The 16,298-nt window shown below is 21.1% G+C and overlaps 13 protein-coding genes and 24 non-coding genes across 37 annotated transcripts, besides 5 other annotated features; 23 read left to right on the forward strand and 14 right to left on the reverse strand. All coding sequences in view use genetic code 5, as the record gives it.

Moving 5' to 3' along the window:
• The first annotated feature begins 785 nt into the window (after window positions 1-785).
• Window positions 786-908: a D loop (control region).
• Window positions 909-1,356: 448 nt separating this feature from the next.
• Window positions 1,357-1,445: a D loop (control region).
• A 3-nt stretch (window positions 1,446-1,448) lies between these two features.
• Window positions 1,449-1,512, forward strand: trnI(gat). Its single transcript has one exon. It is a non-coding gene; the product is annotated as a tRNA-Ile (tRNA).
• Window positions 1,513-1,526: 14 nt separating this feature from the next.
• On the reverse strand, window positions 1,527-1,594 carry trnQ(ttg). The gene has a single exon. It is a non-coding gene; the product is annotated as a tRNA-Gln (tRNA).
• trnM(cat) lies at window positions 1,595-1,660 on the forward strand. The gene has a single exon. It is a non-coding gene; the product is annotated as a tRNA-Met (tRNA).
• An 18-nt stretch (window positions 1,661-1,678) lies between these two features.
• ND2 (NADH dehydrogenase subunit 2) lies at window positions 1,679-2,674 on the forward strand. The gene has a single exon. The coding sequence runs from the start codon at window positions 1,679-1,681 to the stop codon at window positions 2,672-2,674; it is 996 nt and encodes a 331-aa protein (YP_009663649.1).
• trnW(tca) lies at window positions 2,673-2,736 on the forward strand. Its single transcript has one exon. It is a non-coding gene; the product is annotated as a tRNA-Trp (tRNA).
• On the reverse strand, window positions 2,729-2,789 carry trnC(gca). Its single transcript has one exon. It is a non-coding gene; the product is annotated as a tRNA-Cys (tRNA).
• On the reverse strand, window positions 2,790-2,854 carry trnY(gta). The gene has a single exon. It is a non-coding gene; the product is annotated as a tRNA-Tyr (tRNA).
• On the forward strand, window positions 2,847-4,389 carry COX1 (cytochrome c oxidase subunit I). Its single transcript has one exon. A coding segment is annotated over exon 1 (1,543 nt).
• On the forward strand, window positions 4,390-4,454 carry trnL2(taa). The gene has a single exon. It is a non-coding gene; the product is annotated as a tRNA-Leu (tRNA).
• A 21-nt stretch (window positions 4,455-4,475) lies between these two features.
• COX2 (cytochrome c oxidase subunit II) lies at window positions 4,476-5,142 on the forward strand. The gene has a single exon. A coding segment is annotated over exon 1 (667 nt).
• Window positions 5,143-5,212, forward strand: trnK(ttt). The gene has a single exon. It is a non-coding gene; the product is annotated as a tRNA-Lys (tRNA).
• Window positions 5,212-5,274, forward strand: trnD(gtc). Its single transcript has one exon. It is a non-coding gene; the product is annotated as a tRNA-Asp (tRNA).
• Window positions 5,275-5,430, forward strand: ATP8 (ATP synthase F0 subunit 8). The gene has a single exon. The coding sequence runs from the start codon at window positions 5,275-5,277 to the stop codon at window positions 5,428-5,430; it is 156 nt and encodes a 51-aa protein (YP_009663652.1).
• Window positions 5,424-6,098, forward strand: ATP6 (ATP synthase F0 subunit 6). The gene has a single exon. It carries the CDS (start codon window positions 5,424-5,426, stop codon window positions 6,096-6,098), a length of 675 nt encoding a protein of 224 aa, YP_009663653.1.
• On the forward strand, window positions 6,098-6,886 carry COX3 (cytochrome c oxidase subunit III). Its single transcript has one exon. The coding sequence runs from the start codon at window positions 6,098-6,100 to the stop codon at window positions 6,884-6,886; it is 789 nt and encodes a 262-aa protein (YP_009663654.1).
• On the forward strand, window positions 6,886-6,948 carry trnG(tcc). The gene has a single exon. It is a non-coding gene; the product is annotated as a tRNA-Gly (tRNA).
• On the forward strand, window positions 6,949-7,302 carry ND3 (NADH dehydrogenase subunit 3). The gene has a single exon. The coding sequence runs from the start codon at window positions 6,949-6,951 to the stop codon at window positions 7,300-7,302; it is 354 nt and encodes a 117-aa protein (YP_009663655.1).
• trnA(tgc) lies at window positions 7,301-7,366 on the forward strand. The gene has a single exon. It is a non-coding gene; the product is annotated as a tRNA-Ala (tRNA).
• On the forward strand, window positions 7,366-7,431 carry trnR(tcg). The gene has a single exon. It is a non-coding gene; the product is annotated as a tRNA-Arg (tRNA).
• Window positions 7,431-7,494, forward strand: trnN(gtt). The gene has a single exon. It is a non-coding gene; the product is annotated as a tRNA-Asn (tRNA).
• Window positions 7,495-7,561, forward strand: trnS1(tct). The gene has a single exon. It is a non-coding gene; the product is annotated as a tRNA-Ser (tRNA).
• Window positions 7,562-7,624, forward strand: trnE(ttc). The gene has a single exon. It is a non-coding gene; the product is annotated as a tRNA-Glu (tRNA).
• On the reverse strand, window positions 7,623-7,685 carry trnF(gaa). Its single transcript has one exon. It is a non-coding gene; the product is annotated as a tRNA-Phe (tRNA).
• Window positions 7,686-9,381, reverse strand: ND5 (NADH dehydrogenase subunit 5). The gene has a single exon. A coding segment is annotated over exon 1 (1,696 nt).
• Window positions 9,382-9,390: 9 nt separating this feature from the next.
• On the reverse strand, window positions 9,391-9,454 carry trnH(gtg). Its single transcript has one exon. It is a non-coding gene; the product is annotated as a tRNA-His (tRNA).
• ND4 (NADH dehydrogenase subunit 4) lies at window positions 9,454-10,785 on the reverse strand. The gene has a single exon. It carries the CDS (start codon window positions 10,783-10,785, stop codon window positions 9,454-9,456), a length of 1,332 nt encoding a protein of 443 aa, YP_009663657.1.
• On the reverse strand, window positions 10,779-11,060 carry ND4L (NADH dehydrogenase subunit 4L). The gene has a single exon. It carries the CDS (start codon window positions 11,058-11,060, stop codon window positions 10,779-10,781), a length of 282 nt encoding a protein of 93 aa, YP_009663658.1.
• Window positions 11,034-11,087: a D loop (control region).
• On the forward strand, window positions 11,065-11,126 carry trnT(tgt). The gene has a single exon. It is a non-coding gene; the product is annotated as a tRNA-Thr (tRNA).
• trnP(tgg) lies at window positions 11,127-11,189 on the reverse strand. Its single transcript has one exon. It is a non-coding gene; the product is annotated as a tRNA-Pro (tRNA).
• Window positions 11,162-11,244: a D loop (control region).
• On the forward strand, window positions 11,195-11,695 carry ND6 (NADH dehydrogenase subunit 6). The gene has a single exon. The coding sequence runs from the start codon at window positions 11,195-11,197 to the stop codon at window positions 11,693-11,695; it is 501 nt and encodes a 166-aa protein (YP_009663659.1).
• Window positions 11,695-12,834, forward strand: CYTB (cytochrome b). The gene has a single exon. The coding sequence runs from the start codon at window positions 11,695-11,697 to the stop codon at window positions 12,832-12,834; it is 1,140 nt and encodes a 379-aa protein (YP_009663660.1).
• On the forward strand, window positions 12,833-12,900 carry trnS2(tga). Its single transcript has one exon. It is a non-coding gene; the product is annotated as a tRNA-Ser (tRNA).
• A 17-nt stretch (window positions 12,901-12,917) lies between these two features.
• Window positions 12,918-13,868, reverse strand: ND1 (NADH dehydrogenase subunit 1). Its single transcript has one exon. It carries the CDS (start codon window positions 13,866-13,868, stop codon window positions 12,918-12,920), a length of 951 nt encoding a protein of 316 aa, YP_009663661.1.
• A 1-nt stretch (window position 13,869) lies between these two features.
• On the reverse strand, window positions 13,870-13,934 carry trnL1(tag). Its single transcript has one exon. It is a non-coding gene; the product is annotated as a tRNA-Leu (tRNA).
• Window positions 13,935-15,192, reverse strand: FKS78_mgr02. The gene has a single exon. It is a non-coding gene; the product is annotated as a 16S ribosomal RNA (ribosomal RNA).
• A 25-nt stretch (window positions 15,193-15,217) lies between these two features.
• Window positions 15,218-15,288, reverse strand: trnV(tac). The gene has a single exon. It is a non-coding gene; the product is annotated as a tRNA-Val (tRNA).
• FKS78_mgr01 lies at window positions 15,287-16,034 on the reverse strand. Its single transcript has one exon. It is a non-coding gene; the product is annotated as a 12S ribosomal RNA (ribosomal RNA).
• An 87-nt stretch (window positions 16,035-16,121) lies between these two features.
• Window positions 16,122-16,191: a D loop (control region).
• Window positions 16,192-16,298: the final 107 nt, after the last annotated feature.

Genomic DNA, 16,298 nt, shown 5'->3' on the forward strand with positions numbered 1-16,298 from the left:
CAGTTAAGTTAATCTCGTAAATTAAATTGATTTGCACCCCTTAATGCAAACTACAAAATAATTGATTCAATTTTTCAGTTAAGTTAATCTCGTAAATTAAATTGATTTGCACCCCTTAATGCAAACTACAAAATAATTGATTCAATTTTTCAGTTAAGTTAATCTCGTAAATTAAATTGACTCGCACCCCTTAATGCAAGCTACAAAATAATTGATTCAATTTTTCAGTTAAATTAATCTCGTAAATTAAATTGATTTACACCCCTTAATGCAAACTACAAAATAATTGATTCAATTTTTCAGTTAAGTTAATCTCGTAAATTAAATTGACTCGCACCCCTTAATGCAAGCTACAAAATAATTGATTCAATTTTTCAGTTAAATTAATCTCGTAAATATAAAATTTTAACCTTAAAAATTAATAAAAATATAACTCTTTAAAAATTCCTATTAACAAAAAAAAAAGAAGGGTTTTTACAAAAAAAAAGTAATAATTAAACTATCATTTCAAATAATTTTAAAATTCAAATTAACTAACTAAAATAATAAAGAAAAAATAATATTTTTTTGAATTTTTTATTAAAAAAATTAAATTTTATAAAAGTTTTTTTTAAACTAAAACTTTTGATAATTAAAATAAAATATAAACATAAAAACAAATTATATCCCAAAAATTCTATATTTTTATTATTTAATTATTTGAATTTTATATAAAAATAAATCAATTTTTAGCAAATTAAATCTTTTAATCATACAAAACCTTATTTTATTATTAAAAAAAGAGGTTTTTTTTTTTTTTTTTTTTTTTTTATAGGTAAATAAAAGTTATATTAATTAAAGAATTATTTAATATTTAATTAATTTATATTCTTTATAAATTTATACATGATATACTTATAAATATACTATGGTTTAATATAATATTAATAATTCTCCATTCATAAATTAATAATATGGTGAATAAGATCTAAATGATTCTCTTTCTGGGATTTTCAATTTAAGTCTTTAAACTTTGTAATAGTTTTCTATATATATAACAATCGAATTAATTCATAAGTTTAATAGTTTATAAATTATTATTATTTATATATATATAAAGTTACTAGAAACTATTAACATTATTAAAGATCTCATACTAAATATACTCTTGGGTGATATATACATTTCTATTATTTTAATCAATTAAACATTTATATTAGAAAAACCTATATGCTTAAAATTTTCAAAGAAAATTTTCATGATTCATTGACTTTTACCGTTAATGCAAAAAAAATTTACAAAAAAATGCACAAAATTCTGATGCAAAAAATGTGCAAAAAATGCAAAAAATGTGCAAAAAATGCACAAAAATGCACATTTTTTTTTCAAAAAAAATATTATTTTTTAATTACTTTTTTTGGTAAATTAAAAACTTTATGTTTAACTAAAAACTTGTTTTTTAAAAAAATAATGATGTGCCTGAAAAAAAGGATAATTTTGATAGAATTAATTATGTGTAATACACCTTCATTAACCCCCCCAAAAAATTACACTTAATAGATTAAACTATTTCTTTTAACATCAAAAGTTAATATACATCTTATATTAAAGTGTAAAAAAGGTAAGCTAAATTTAAGCTACTGGGTTCATACCCCATTTATAAAGGTTTCTTTCCTTTTTAATAATAAAATTATATAAAATTCTATTTTTTAACTCAATAATAATTGGAACTTTAATTTCAATTTCAGCTTATTCTTGATTTAATATATGAATTGGCCTTGAAATTAATCTTTTAAGAATTATCCCCTTAATAAAATCAAATAAAAATATTTATCCTGCAGAAGCAGCTTTAAAATATTTTATTACTCAAGCCTTAGCCTCTACTATTATTTTATTCGCTGTAATTATAGTATTAATTTCTTCAGATTATATCCCTAATAATTCTGATATTTGATTAATAATAATTCTTAATTCAGCATTACTAACAAAATTAGGAGCTGCCCCCTTTCACTCCTGATTTCCTGAAGTAATAGAAGGATTAAATTGAATAAATAGCCTTATTTTATTAACATGACAAAAATTAGCCCCTATAATTTTAGTGATATATAATTTAAGTATAACCCAATTTTTAACATTTGTAATTATTACTTCCTCTATTGTAGGGGGAATTTTAGGGTTAAATCAAACAAGATTACGAAAAATTATAGCTTACTCTTCAATTAATCATATTGGTTGAATACTTGCAGGAATATTAAATTCTAAGTTAATTTGATTAGTATATTTTATTATTTATTTTTTTATTAGGTTAAATATTGTTATTTTTTTCATAAAACTAAATTTATTTAATTTAAACCAACTTTTTAATGCACTAAATACAAACAAATTAATTAAACTATTTTTTATTTTAAATTTTTTATCTTTAGGAGGTCTACCCCCCTTTTTAGGATTTTTACCAAAATGACTCGTGATTAATAATTTAATTTTAAACCAAATATATACTCTAAGTTTAATTTTAATCATTACAACATTAATCACCTTATACTTTTATATTCGATTAACATTTTCTTCATTAACTATCTTAATAACAGAAAATTTAATTAAATCAACAAAATTTAATAATTTTATCTTTTTATTTTTAAATGTATTTACTTTACTTAGCTTATGCCTTTGTACTAGAATTTTAAGTATCTTATAAGGATTTAAGTTAAGTTAAACTATCAACCTTCAAAGTTGATTATAGATTTTATCTAAGCCTTAAAAATTATTTACCTTTAAATTTGCAATTTAATATCATATTTGAATATAAGGCTTGGTAAAAGAATAAAATATTCGTAAATAAATTTACAGTTTATCGCCTGAACTCAGCCATTTTACCGAATAAATGGTTGTTTTCAACAAATCATAAAGATATTGGAACATTATATTTTATTTTTGGAATCTGAGCAGGTATAGTTGGAACTTCCCTTAGAGTATTAGTACGAACAGAACTAGGAAGACCTGGAACTTTAATTGGAAATGATCAAATTTATAATGTAATTGTGACTGCCCATGCATTTATCATAATTTTTTTTATAGTAATACCAATTATAATTGGAGGTTTTGGAAACTGATTAGTCCCCTTAATAATCGGTGCTCCAGATATAGCATTTCCTCGAATAAATAATATAAGTTTCTGATTACTACCTCCTTCTTTATTTCTTCTAATTATAAGAAGAATCGTAGAAAGAGGTGCAGGGACTGGATGAACAGTTTATCCCCCTCTTTCATCTAATATTGCACATGGAGGGTCTTCAGTGGATTTAGCTATTTTTAGTTTACATTTAGCTGGAATCTCCTCAATTTTAGGAGCTATTAATTTTATTACTACTGTAATTAATATACGACCTAAAGGTATAACTTTAGATCGAATGCCTTTATTTGTATGGGCCGTTGTAATTACAGCAATCCTTTTACTATTATCTTTACCAGTTTTAGCCGGAGCTATTACTATACTATTAACTGATCGAAATTTAAATACCTCTTTTTTTGATCCTGCTGGGGGAGGAGATCCTATTTTATACCAACATTTATTTTGATTTTTTGGACATCCTGAAGTTTATATTTTAATTCTTCCAGGTTTTGGTTTAATTTCTCATATTGTAAGACAAGAAAGTAGAAAAAAAGAAGCTTTTGGGACCTTAGGTATAATTTATGCTATAATAGCAATCGGTTTATTAGGATTTATTGTTTGAGCTCATCATATATTTACAGTAGGTATAGATGTAGATACTCGAGCTTATTTTACATCAGCTACTATAATTATTGCAGTTCCTACTGGAATTAAAGTTTTTAGATGATTAGCTACTTTTCATGGATCAAGAATTAATTACAGACCTGCAACATTATGAACATTAGGGTTTATTTTTTTATTTACAGTCGGAGGATTAACAGGTGTAGTTTTAGCTAATTCTTCAATTGATATTGTATTACATGATACTTATTATGTTGTAGCTCACTTTCATTATGTTCTTTCTATAGGAGCAGTATTTGCAATTATAGCAGGAATTGTTCAATGATTCCCTTTATTTACAGGTCTAACCTTAAATAATTTTTACTTAAAAATTCAATTTTTTATTATATTTATTGGTGTAAACTTAACATTTTTCCCACAACATTTTTTAGGTTTAATAGGAATACCACGACGATATTCAGATTACCCTGATATTTTTACTCTATGAAATATTGTTTCATCAATTGGATCTTTAATTTCCCTTATTAGAGTAATTTTTTTATTGTTTATTTTTTGAGAAGCTTTCTCTATACAACGAAAAAGAATTAGTTCATTAAGAATAAATTCTTCAATTGAATGATTACAATTTAATCCTCCAGCAGAACATAGTTATTCCGAATTACCAATATTATCTGCTAATTTCTAATATGGCAGATTAGTGCATTGGACTTAAACCCCAAACATAAAGTTTAAACTTTTTTTAGAAATTTCAACTTGAAAAAATTTCATATTACAAGATAGAGCATCACCTTTAATAGAACAATTATCATATTTTCATGATCATGCTTTAATAATTTTAGTAATTATTACTGTATTAGTTGGCCAATTATTACTATCACTATTTTTTAATAAATTTTTACATCGTTATTTATTAGAAGGTCAATTAATTGAAATTATTTGAACTATCTTACCAACTATTACTTTAGTTTTTATTGCCATTCCTTCTCTACGATTAATCTACATTTTAGATGAAATTAATAATCCAATAATTACTATTAAAACAATTGGACATCAATGATATTGATCTTATGAATATTCAGATTTTAAAACTATTGAATTTGATTCATATATAATCCCAATTAATGAAATAAATTCATTTAACTTCCGTCTTTTAGATGTAGATAATCGAGTAATAATTCCTTTTGAATCAAATATTCGAATATTAGTTACATCTGCAGATGTAATTCATTCATGAACAATTCCTTCACTAGGAGTAAAAATTGATGGTACTCCAGGACGATTAAATCAAACAAGATTTTCAATTAATCGATCAGGATTATTTTATGGTCAATGTTCAGAAATTTGTGGATCTAATCACAGATTCATACCAATTGTAATTGAAAGAATTTCACCTAAATATTTTTCTAAATGAATTATTAAAATAATTGAATTATCATTAGATGGCTGAAAGTAAGCAATGGAATTTTAAATCATCTATAATATTATAACGGATATTTCTAATGAAAAATTTAGTTAATTTATAACATTAGTTTGTCAAGCTAAAATAATCACTTTGATAATTTTTAATTCCACAAATAATACCATTATATTGATTAACATTAATATTTTTCTTTTTAAGAATTTTCTTTTGTTTTAATAATTTAAATTATTTTAATTTTTTTTATAAAATTAAAATAACTGAAACTAAAATTAATAAAATAAATTTTAATTGAAAATGATAATAAATTTATTTTCATCATTTGATCCTACTTCAAACTTTAACTTCTCATTAAATTGATTAAGAACCTTAATTGGGTTAAGAATTATTCCCCCATTATTTTGATTAGTCCCTTCACGATTTAATATTTTTTGAAATAAAATTGTTATAACTTTACATAAAGAATTTAAAATTTTAATAGGAAATTATAAATCACAAGGAAGAACATTAATTTTTATTTCCTTATTTTCTATTATTTTATTTAATAATTTCTTAGGTCTATTCCCTTATATTTTCACAAGAACAAGACATATAACTTTAACATTAAGATTAGCTTTACCATTATGAGTAAGATTTATAATTTATGGATGATTAAATAATACTATTCACATATTAGCTCATTTAGTTCCTCAAGGAACTCCTCCAATTCTTATACCTTTTATAGTATGTATTGAAACTATTAGAAATGTAATTCGACCTGGAACTTTAGCTATTCGCTTATCAGCCAATATAATTGCTGGTCATTTATTAATAACCTTATTAGGTAACACAGGACCTATAATAACAATTACCTTAGTAAATTTATTAATTATTGTTCAAATCTTACTTTTAACACTTGAATCGGCAGTTGCTATTATTCAATCTTATGTTTTTGCTATTTTAAGAACTTTATATTCTAGTGAAGTAAATTAATGTCAATACATAAAAATCACCCCTTTCATTTAGTTGATATTAGCCCATGACCCTTATTAGGAGCATTAGGAGCTATAACTACAATAATAGGATTAATTAAATGATTTCATTTATATAATAATAACCTATTAATAATTGGTTTATTAATTACAATATTAATTATATACCAATGATGACGAGATATTGTTCGAGAAGGAACTTACCAAGGATTACACACTTTCCTAGTTACTAAAGGTTTACGTTGAGGAATAATTTTATTTATTACATCTGAAGTATTTTTTTTTATTTCTTTTTTTTGAGGATTTTTCCATAGATCATTAGCTCCTAGAATTGAACTAGGATTATTATGACCCCCTAAAGGAATTCAAACATTTAATCCAATTGAAATTCCTCTTCTTAATACTTTAATTTTATTAACATCAGGATTAACTGTAACATGAGCACATCATAGATTAATGGAAAATAACTTTTCTCAAGGTCTCCAAGGATTAATTTTTACAGTAATTCTAGGAATCTACTTTACAATCCTTCAAGGATATGAGTATATTGAAGCTCCATTTTCTATTGCAGATTCAGTTTATGGTTCTTCTTTTTTTATAGCAACAGGATTTCATGGATTACATGTAATTATTGGAACAACATTTTTATTAATTTGTACAATTCGTCAATTTTTAAATCATTTTTCTTCTATTCATCACTTCGGATTTGAAGCAGCTGCTTGATATTGACACTTTGTTGATGTAGTATGACTATTCTTGTATATTTCTATCTATTGATGAGGTAGATAATTTATATAATATAAAAATTATATTTGACTTCCAATCAAAAAATCTAGATTCTAGTATAAATAATTAAAATTTTAATAAGATTAATAATAATAATTTGTTTAATTTTAATACTATTAACAATTATTTTAAATTTAATTTCTAAAAAAAGTTATTATGATCGAGAAAAAAGAAGTCCATTTGAATGTGGATTTGACCCTAAAACTTCTGCTCGTCTTCCTTTTTCACTCCATTTTTTTTTAATTGCAATTATTTTTTTAATTTTTGATGTTGAAATTACTTTACTTTTACCATTAATTATAACAATAAAAATTTCTAATATTTTAAATTATTCATTAATTTTAATTATCTTCATTTTTATTTTATTATGAGGATTATATCACGAATGAAACCAAGGAGCATTAAATTGAATTAATTAGGATAATAGTTAATTATAACATTTAAGTTGCATTTAAAAATTATTGAATAAATCAATTTATCTTAAATAAGAAGCAAAACATTGTATTTAGTTTCGACCTAAAAGTTTGATTTATATAAATCCTTATTTTTAATTGAAACCAAAAAGAGGTCTATCACTGTTAATGATAAAAATGAGTTATTCTCCAATTAAAGAAATAAGAAAATCAAGAATAAGCTTCTAACTTAATTCTTAAGCAATGAAATTTTGTTTTTATTTCTATTTATATAGTTTAAAAAAAACATTACATTTTCATTGTAAAATTAGATTTTTTCTTATAAATACTTAAAAGTCTTTGACTTCCTTAATTTCTTCAAAATTACACTCTTTATAAGCTATTTAAGTAAATATTTAATAATAAAAATATTAATCAAAAAATTAATAATAATAAATAAATTTTTAAATGATTAATTGAAAATAATTGTATTAAAGTTAACATTTTTAAATTTTTTGATATTTGTTGACCACCATAATATTCTAATCAACCTTGATCAAAAATTTTTAAATATAATTTTCCTATATATAAAGGTAAATAATTAACTCCTAATGTAGATAAATAAGGTATATTTCATATTATACTTATAAATAATCTTGAAGATAAAAATTTTAAAGTTAATAATTGATAAGAAAGCTTAAATTTAGCTAATTCATACCCTAATCACCCACCAATTAAAATTACAAACAATGTTAATATTTTTATAAAAAAAGTTATACAAATAAAATAAGGAGTAGAAAAAAGTATTCATGAAAATATTCTACCTCTAAAAACTACAAATAAAATTAAACCTCTTATTCCTTTTAATATAATCATCCTTCTTTCCTGAATAATATGTAAAGATATAAAATTAAAATTTCCAATTATTGAATAATAAGTTAAACGAAACCTATAAGAAACAGTTAATCCAATAGAAATATAAAAAATTAAATAAATATAAATATTTAAATAATTTATTGATATAAATTCAACCACTAAATCTTTAGAATAAAAACCTGATATAAAAGGTAAACCACATAAAGATAAATTACAAATATTTAAATAAGTACATGTTAAAGGCAAATGTTTAACCAACCCTCCTATATAACGAATATCTTGACAATTAAATAAATTATGAATAATATTACCAGCACACATAAACAATAAAGCCTTAAATAAAGCATGAATTAATAAATGAAAAAATGCTAATTTATATTCTCCTAATGCTAAAATTGATATTATTAAACCTAATTGTCTTAAAGTTGATAAAGCAATAATTTTTTTTAAATCAAATTCAAAATTAGCTCCTAAACCTGATATAAATATTGTTATTGATGAAATAAATAATAAAATTATTATTAAATTACTTCTAAATGAAAAATTAAAACGAATTAATAAATAAACTCCAGCAGTAACTAATGTAGAAGAATGAACTAAAGAAGATACAGGAGTAGGAGCTGCTATTGCAGCAGGTAACCAAGATGAAAAAGGAATTTGAGCCCTTTTTGTTATTGCCGCTAAAACTACTAAATACCTAATTAATTGTATAATATAATCTCCTTTTATAATTTCTAAATAAAAAATAAAATTTCATCTACCAAAATTTAATATTCAAGCAATAGATATTAATAAAGCTACATCACCAATTCGATTTCTTAAAGCAGTTAATATTCCAGCCCTAAAACTTTTTAAATTTTGATAATAAATAACTAAACAATAAGAAATTAATCCTAACCCATCTCAACCTAATAAAATAGAAATTAAATTAGGTGAAATAATTAATAATATTATAGACAAAACAAATATTACTACTAATAAAATAAATCGATTTTTATAAATATCCCCAGCTATATATTCCTCTCTATAAAAAATTACTATAGAAGAAATAAATAAAACAAAACTTATAAATAATAAAGATATTCAATCTAATAAAACGACAAAATAAATATTAGTAGAATTTAATATTATAAAATTAAACTCTAAAATATAAGTTAAATTTATAATCAATAAATATAATGAAGCACCTAATAATATTAATCTCAAATATAAAAATACTATAAAATAAATATAACAAATAATCTAAAATCTTTATTTATATCTTTAGTACCACAAACTAATATTTTTATTAAACTATTTAGATTAAATTCATTGAACTAAAAATTCTAATTTTATAAATAATAAATTTAAAGGTAATCAATGTAAAATTATTAATAAATATTCACGAAGTAATCCCCTATTAAATATATATAAACCCGAATAATATTGACCATGTTGAGTGTATGAATATAAAAATAATGAATAAACAGCCCTAAAAAATGATATTAAAGATAAAAATAATATACTAAATAAACTAAAAGATAAAATTCTATTGATTAATATAATTTCTCTTATTAAATTTAATGAAGGAGGAGCTGCTATATTAGAAGAAACTAAAAGAAATCAAATTAATCTTAAATTAGGTATAATATTTAATAAGCCTTTATTTAAATATAATCTTCGACTATGAATTCGTTCATAAGAAATATTAGCTAAACAAAATAAACCCGAAGAACATAAACCATGCGCTAATATTATTAATAAAGCTCCTCATAACCCTCAATAATTTAAAGTTATAATACCTGCTAAAACTAAACTTATATGAGAAACAGAAGAATAAGCAATTAAAGATTTTATATCCCTTTGACGAATACAAATTAAAGATACAATAAAACCTCCTAATAAACAAATTATTATAAAAAAAATATTTAAATTTATTAAAAACTGCTTAAAAATAAGTATAAAACGTAAAAGCCCATATCCTCCTAATTTTAATATAATACCTGCTAAAATTATCGAACCAGAAATAGGAGCCTCTACATGTGCTTTAGGAAGTCATAAATGTAAAAAAAATATTGGAATTTTAACAAAAAAAACCAAATTAATACATAAAAATATAAAAAAAGAAGATAATTCTAAATTTATACAAATAAATATAGTTAAATAATATTTTTCTCTTAAATAAAAAATTATAATTATCATAGGTAATGATATTAACAAAGTATAAAACAACAAATAAATTCCAGCTTCTAAACGTTCAGGCTGATATCCTCATCCTATAATTAAAATTAAAGTAGGAATTAAGCTAATCTCAAAAAATAAATAAAAAATAAATAAATTTAATGAAGAAAATGTTAAATAAAGACTTAATAATAAAATAACCAAAATTATTAAAAATAAATTATAATATTCATTATTAAAATACAATTTAACTCTTGCTAAAATTATTAAACTACAAATTCAAAAACTTAATAAAATTAAACTATAAGATAATATATCTAATCCCAAAAAATATGAAATATTAAAAACTTGAAAAAATCCTCTATAATTAAAAATAAATCTAAAAGATAAAATAAAAAAAAATCATTGTATTAATCAGAAATTTTTAAAACTCAAAGGAATCAATATCAATAACCCTAATAAATATATTATCATAAAAAAGAAAAAGTTGTAATATAATCATTACCATGAACACGAACTATTAAAATTAATATAGATAATCCTAAAGCACCCTCACATACTCTTATTGTTAAATAAATCATAGAAAAAAAATATTCATAAGTTATATTTCTTAAATATAAAAATAATCTAAAATATAAAGAAATAACAATAAATTCTAAACTTAATAATATTATCAATAAATGCTTTCGATTTAAAACAAATATTAGTCCACCAGAAAAAAATATTACTATTAATAAATATATTAACATTAAAGTTTTAATAATTTAAATAAAATATTGGTCTTGTAAACCAAAAATAAGGTTTCTTTTAAAACTTCAGATATAAATAATATTTATCATTAATCTCCAAAATTAATATTTTATTTAAACTAATATCTGATATAATTTTATTTTTTCCAATATTATTCATATTATCTTTAATATTTATTTTTATAAGTCACCCTTTAACCTGTGGTTTAATACTTTTACTACAAACTCTAATAATTGCCTTAATCAGTAGACTTATAAGTCTAAATTATTGATATTCTTACATTTTATTTTTAATTATAATTGGAGGAATATTAATTTTATTTATTTACATAACAAGAATTGCTTCTAATGAAAAATTTAAATTTAATTTTAAATTATTACTAATTACTATATTCACAATAATTTTAATATTTATTTTAATATTTCTAGATCATTATTATATAAATACTATAGTACAAACAATTGAAACAAAATCATTTTACTTAAATAAAAACCTTAATTTATCTATAATAAAATATTTTAATTTTCCAAACTATTTAATTATAATTATAATAATTATTTATTTATTTATTACTTTAATTGCTACTGTAAAAATTACAAACTTTTTATATGGACCCCTACGACAAATATTTTAATGAAAATACCCATACGAAAAAAAAACCCATTATTAAAAATTATTAATAATTCATTAATTACATTCCCAACCCCATCAAATATTTCATACATATGAAATTTTGGATCTTTACTAGGAATCTGTTTAATAATTCAAATTTTTACAGGATTATTTTTAGCAATACACTACTGTCCTAATATTGAACTAGCCTTTAATAGAGTTGCTCATATTTGTCGTGATGTCAATTATGGTTGATTATTACGAACTCTCCATGCAAATGGGGCTTCTTTTTTTTTTATTTGTTTATATATTCATATTGGTCGAGGAATTTATTATAGATCGTATAATATAATAGAAACATGAATAATTGGAGTAACAATTTTTTTTTTAACAATAGCAACTGCCTTTTTAGGATATGTTCTACCTTGAGGTCAAATATCTTTTTGAGGTGCCACTGTTATTACTAATCTAATATCTGCAATTCCTTACTTAGGTAATATATTAGTACAATGGATTTGAGGAGGATTCGCAGTTGATAATGCAACTCTAACACGATTTTTTACATTTCATTTTATTTTACCATTTATTATTTTTGCTTTTATAATTATTCACTTATTATATCTACATCAAACAGGATCTAGAAATCCTATTGGTACTAATAGTAATATTGATAAAATCCCTTTTCATCCTTATTTTATCTTTAAAGATATTCTAGGTGCTCTAATTATAATTTTTTTATTAATCTTTTTAACTTTAAGAAATCCTTATTTACTTGGAGATCCTGATAATTTTACCCCTGCTAACCCACTAGTAACACCAATTCATATTCAACCTGAATGATATTTTTTATTTGCTTATGCTATTTTACGATCAATTCCTAATAAATTAGGGGGAGTAATTGCATTAGTAATATCAATCGCTATTTTATACTTACTTCCATTTATTAATAATAAAAAATTCTTAAGATCACAATTTTATCCATTAAATAAATTTTTATTTTGAACATTAGTATCTATTATTATTTTATTAACATGAATTGGAGCTCGACCAGTTGAAGATCCTTATATTTTAACAGGTCAAATTCTTACAATAATTTATTTCCTTTATTATTTAATTAATCCTATTACTTCATATTTTTGAGATTTAATTATTTTTAAATAGTTAATGAACTTGTATAAGTTTATATTTTGAAAATATAAAAAAGAGATTTTAATTCTCTATTAACTTATACTAAAAATAATTAACTAAATTATAAGAATAAAAAAAAATATTCTTATCCTACAAAAAAAAATTAAATAATTTAATGAAATAGGTAAATAACCTTTTCAAGCTAAATATATTAATTTATCATAACGATACCGAGGTAAGGTTCCTCGAACCCAAAGCCAAAAAAAAGATAAAAAAGATAATTTTAAAAAAAATATAAAACTTATTAAATTTGCCCCTATAAATAAAAAAATACATATTATTCTTATAAACAAAATATTTCCATATTCTGCTAAAAAAATTATTGCAAACCCTCCTCTTCTATATTCAACATTAAATCCAGAAACTAACTCTGATTCCCCTTCAGCAAAATCAAAAGGAGTACGATTAGTCTCAGCTAATCTTGAAACTAACCATATAAAACACAATGGTAATAATAAATATATAAATCAAATAAATTCTTGATATTTAATTAAATCAATTAAATTTACACTTAAAATTAAAAATAAAAAAGATATTAAAATTAAGGCTAATCTTACTTCATAAGAAATTGTCTGTGCAACTGAACGAAGTCTCCCTAATAATGAATAATTAGAATTTGAAGATCAACCAGCCAATATAATTGTATAAACACTCAATCTCGAAACAGCTAAAAAAAATAAAATCGTTAAATTAAATCTAATATTAATTCTAATAAATGGTATACATATTCATATAAATAAAGATAATAACAAATTAAAAATAGGAGATAAATAATATAAATTAAAATTTGCCATAAAAGGATAAGTTTGCTCTTTACTAAATAATTTAATAGCATCCCTAAAAGGTTGAATCAAACCAATAAACCCAACTTTATTTGGACCTTTACGAATTTGAATATAACCTAAAACTTTACGCTCCAATAATGTTAAAAAAGCAATCCTAATTAATACACAAATAATTAAAACTAGCCTTGAAATTATAATTATTAAAAAATCTTTTAATATCAAGTATTACTTGTAATATAAATTACATTTAAAGATTCTAAATCTATTGCACTAATCTGCCAAAATAATTAATTTTATTCAAAATATAAAAATTATTTTTTTCATTTGGTCCTTTCGTACTAAAATGTTAAATTTAATTAAAGATAGAAACCAACCTGGCTTAAACCGGTTTAAACTCAGATCATGTAAAATTTTAAAAGTCGAACAGACTTAATTAATTAGCTTCTGCACCAATTATAAATTTTAATCCAACATCGAGGTCGCAATCTTTATTATCGATTTGAACTCTTTAATAAAATTACGCTGTTATCCCTAAGGTAATTTTATCTTATAATCAAAATACTTGGATCAACTATTTATCAATTAATATAAAAATATAAAAAAAGTTTATTAAATTTTTTAATCACCCCAATTAAATAATTTTTAAATATAAAAAAATTAATACTAAATCTTTTATATAAAAAATTATAAAACTCTATAGGGTCTTCTCGTCTTTTAATATTATTTAAGCTTTTGAACTTAAAAATAAAATTTTATAAAAATTAAATAGAGACAGTCTTTTTTTCATTCAACCCTTCATTCCAGCTTTCAATTAAAAAACTAATGATTATGCTACCTTAGCACGGTCAAAATACCGCGGCCATTCAATATACTCAGAGGGCAGACCAGACTTTAAATTTAACACAAAAAGACATGTTTTTAATAAACAGGTGAAAAAATATTTGCCGAATTCCTTTACTTAACCTAATAAAAAAATTTTAAATTTATAAATTTATATACTAATTTTATCATTATTACTAAATCTTTTATATTTAAATTTACATTTTAATAAAAAATTTATAGTAAATAAAAATTATATAATCTCAATTATAAATTATAACATACTTCAAAATATGAAAATTTTTAATCCTAATTTTATAATTTAATTATTAATGTACTAATAAAAATTTATTTTTAAGCTCATCCCTAAAAATATTAACTATTAATAATATAAAAATATTAAAAAATATTTATATTAATTAATAAATAAATTAAATTTTTTTCTTAAAAAACTAGATATATTTAAAAACGAATAACATTTCATTACAAAAAAAATATTTAAAATTATTTATTCTACAATAAAAATTTTAATTTTTTAGCTCTTTTAAATTCGAAAAAATTAAATATATAAATATTATTTAATAAACCCTGATACACAAGGTACAAAAAATTAATTTTTCTTTTTTTAATAATAAAATTTTCTTTCACAATACAATTTACTATAATTAAATAAATTTTTTCTTTTTTAATAATAAAATAAATTTTACTTAAATTAAAAATTTTTAACTTAAAAAAATAATAAAATTTTTATTTCAAATTAAATTGAATTTCACAATTAACTTTTTAATGTAACTAAAATACTTTATAATCAAGCTCTAATTTGTAATCTAGATTCACTTTCCAGTAAATCTACTTTGTTACGACTTATTTCATATTAAATGAAAGCGACGGGCGATATGTGCATATTTTAGAGCTAAAATCATTTTAATTAATTTATTAAAATTACTATCAAATCCAAATTTAAATTTTTAATAATAAAAATCATCCAAAAATATTTTTATTGTAACCCATTACTTCTTATATATAAATTGCACCTTGATCTGATAAATTTTATAATATTAAATTCTAAATATTTATAATTTTAATAAAATATTTAATTACGATGATATACAAACTAATAATATAAGTAAATTAAATCGTGGATTATCATTTACAGAACAGGTTCCTCTGAAAAGACTAAAATACCGCCAAAATTTTTAATTTTCAAGAACATAACTATTACTAATTCAATACTTTTAATTACATTTAAAATAATAGGGTATCTAATCCTAGTTTATAATTTAAATTTTTAAACTTCATCAACAATTTTAAATTTTTAAATAAAATTTAAAATTTCACTTATTAAATTCTATATTAAAATTATTATTTACAATTAATTTTTATCAATAAAATTAAATTATATTATTTGTATAACCGCAACTGCTGGCACAAATTTTGTTAATAATACTTATTATTTCTAAATCTAAATTTCTTTAATATATAATTTTAATCACTGTAAAATTCTTCTATAAAATAATTTACATATAATAAAAAATAACACCTAATTTATAAGTTAAAATAAAACTTTTTAAAAATAAACAATCAAATAAACATAAGATAAACTTCCTGCCCGTAAACATTTTTCTCACTGACCAAAATTAAAAACAAATTAATTCCAAAATTTATTTTTTAAATTTTAACCTAATATTTTAATTTAAAATTATATGAAATAAAATTTTTCATATATGAGATCCAAATTATAATTTATATAAAACTCTATTTTTAAATTAGTCTCATAAATTAAATTGACTTGCACCCCTTAATGCAAACTACAAAATAATTGATTCAATTTTT

The sequence above is a fragment of the mitochondrial genome of Diorhabda carinulata, assembly GCF_026250575.1.
Source record: "Diorhabda carinulata mitochondrion, complete genome".
NCBI lineage: Eukaryota > Metazoa > Arthropoda > Insecta > Coleoptera > Chrysomelidae > Diorhabda > Diorhabda carinulata.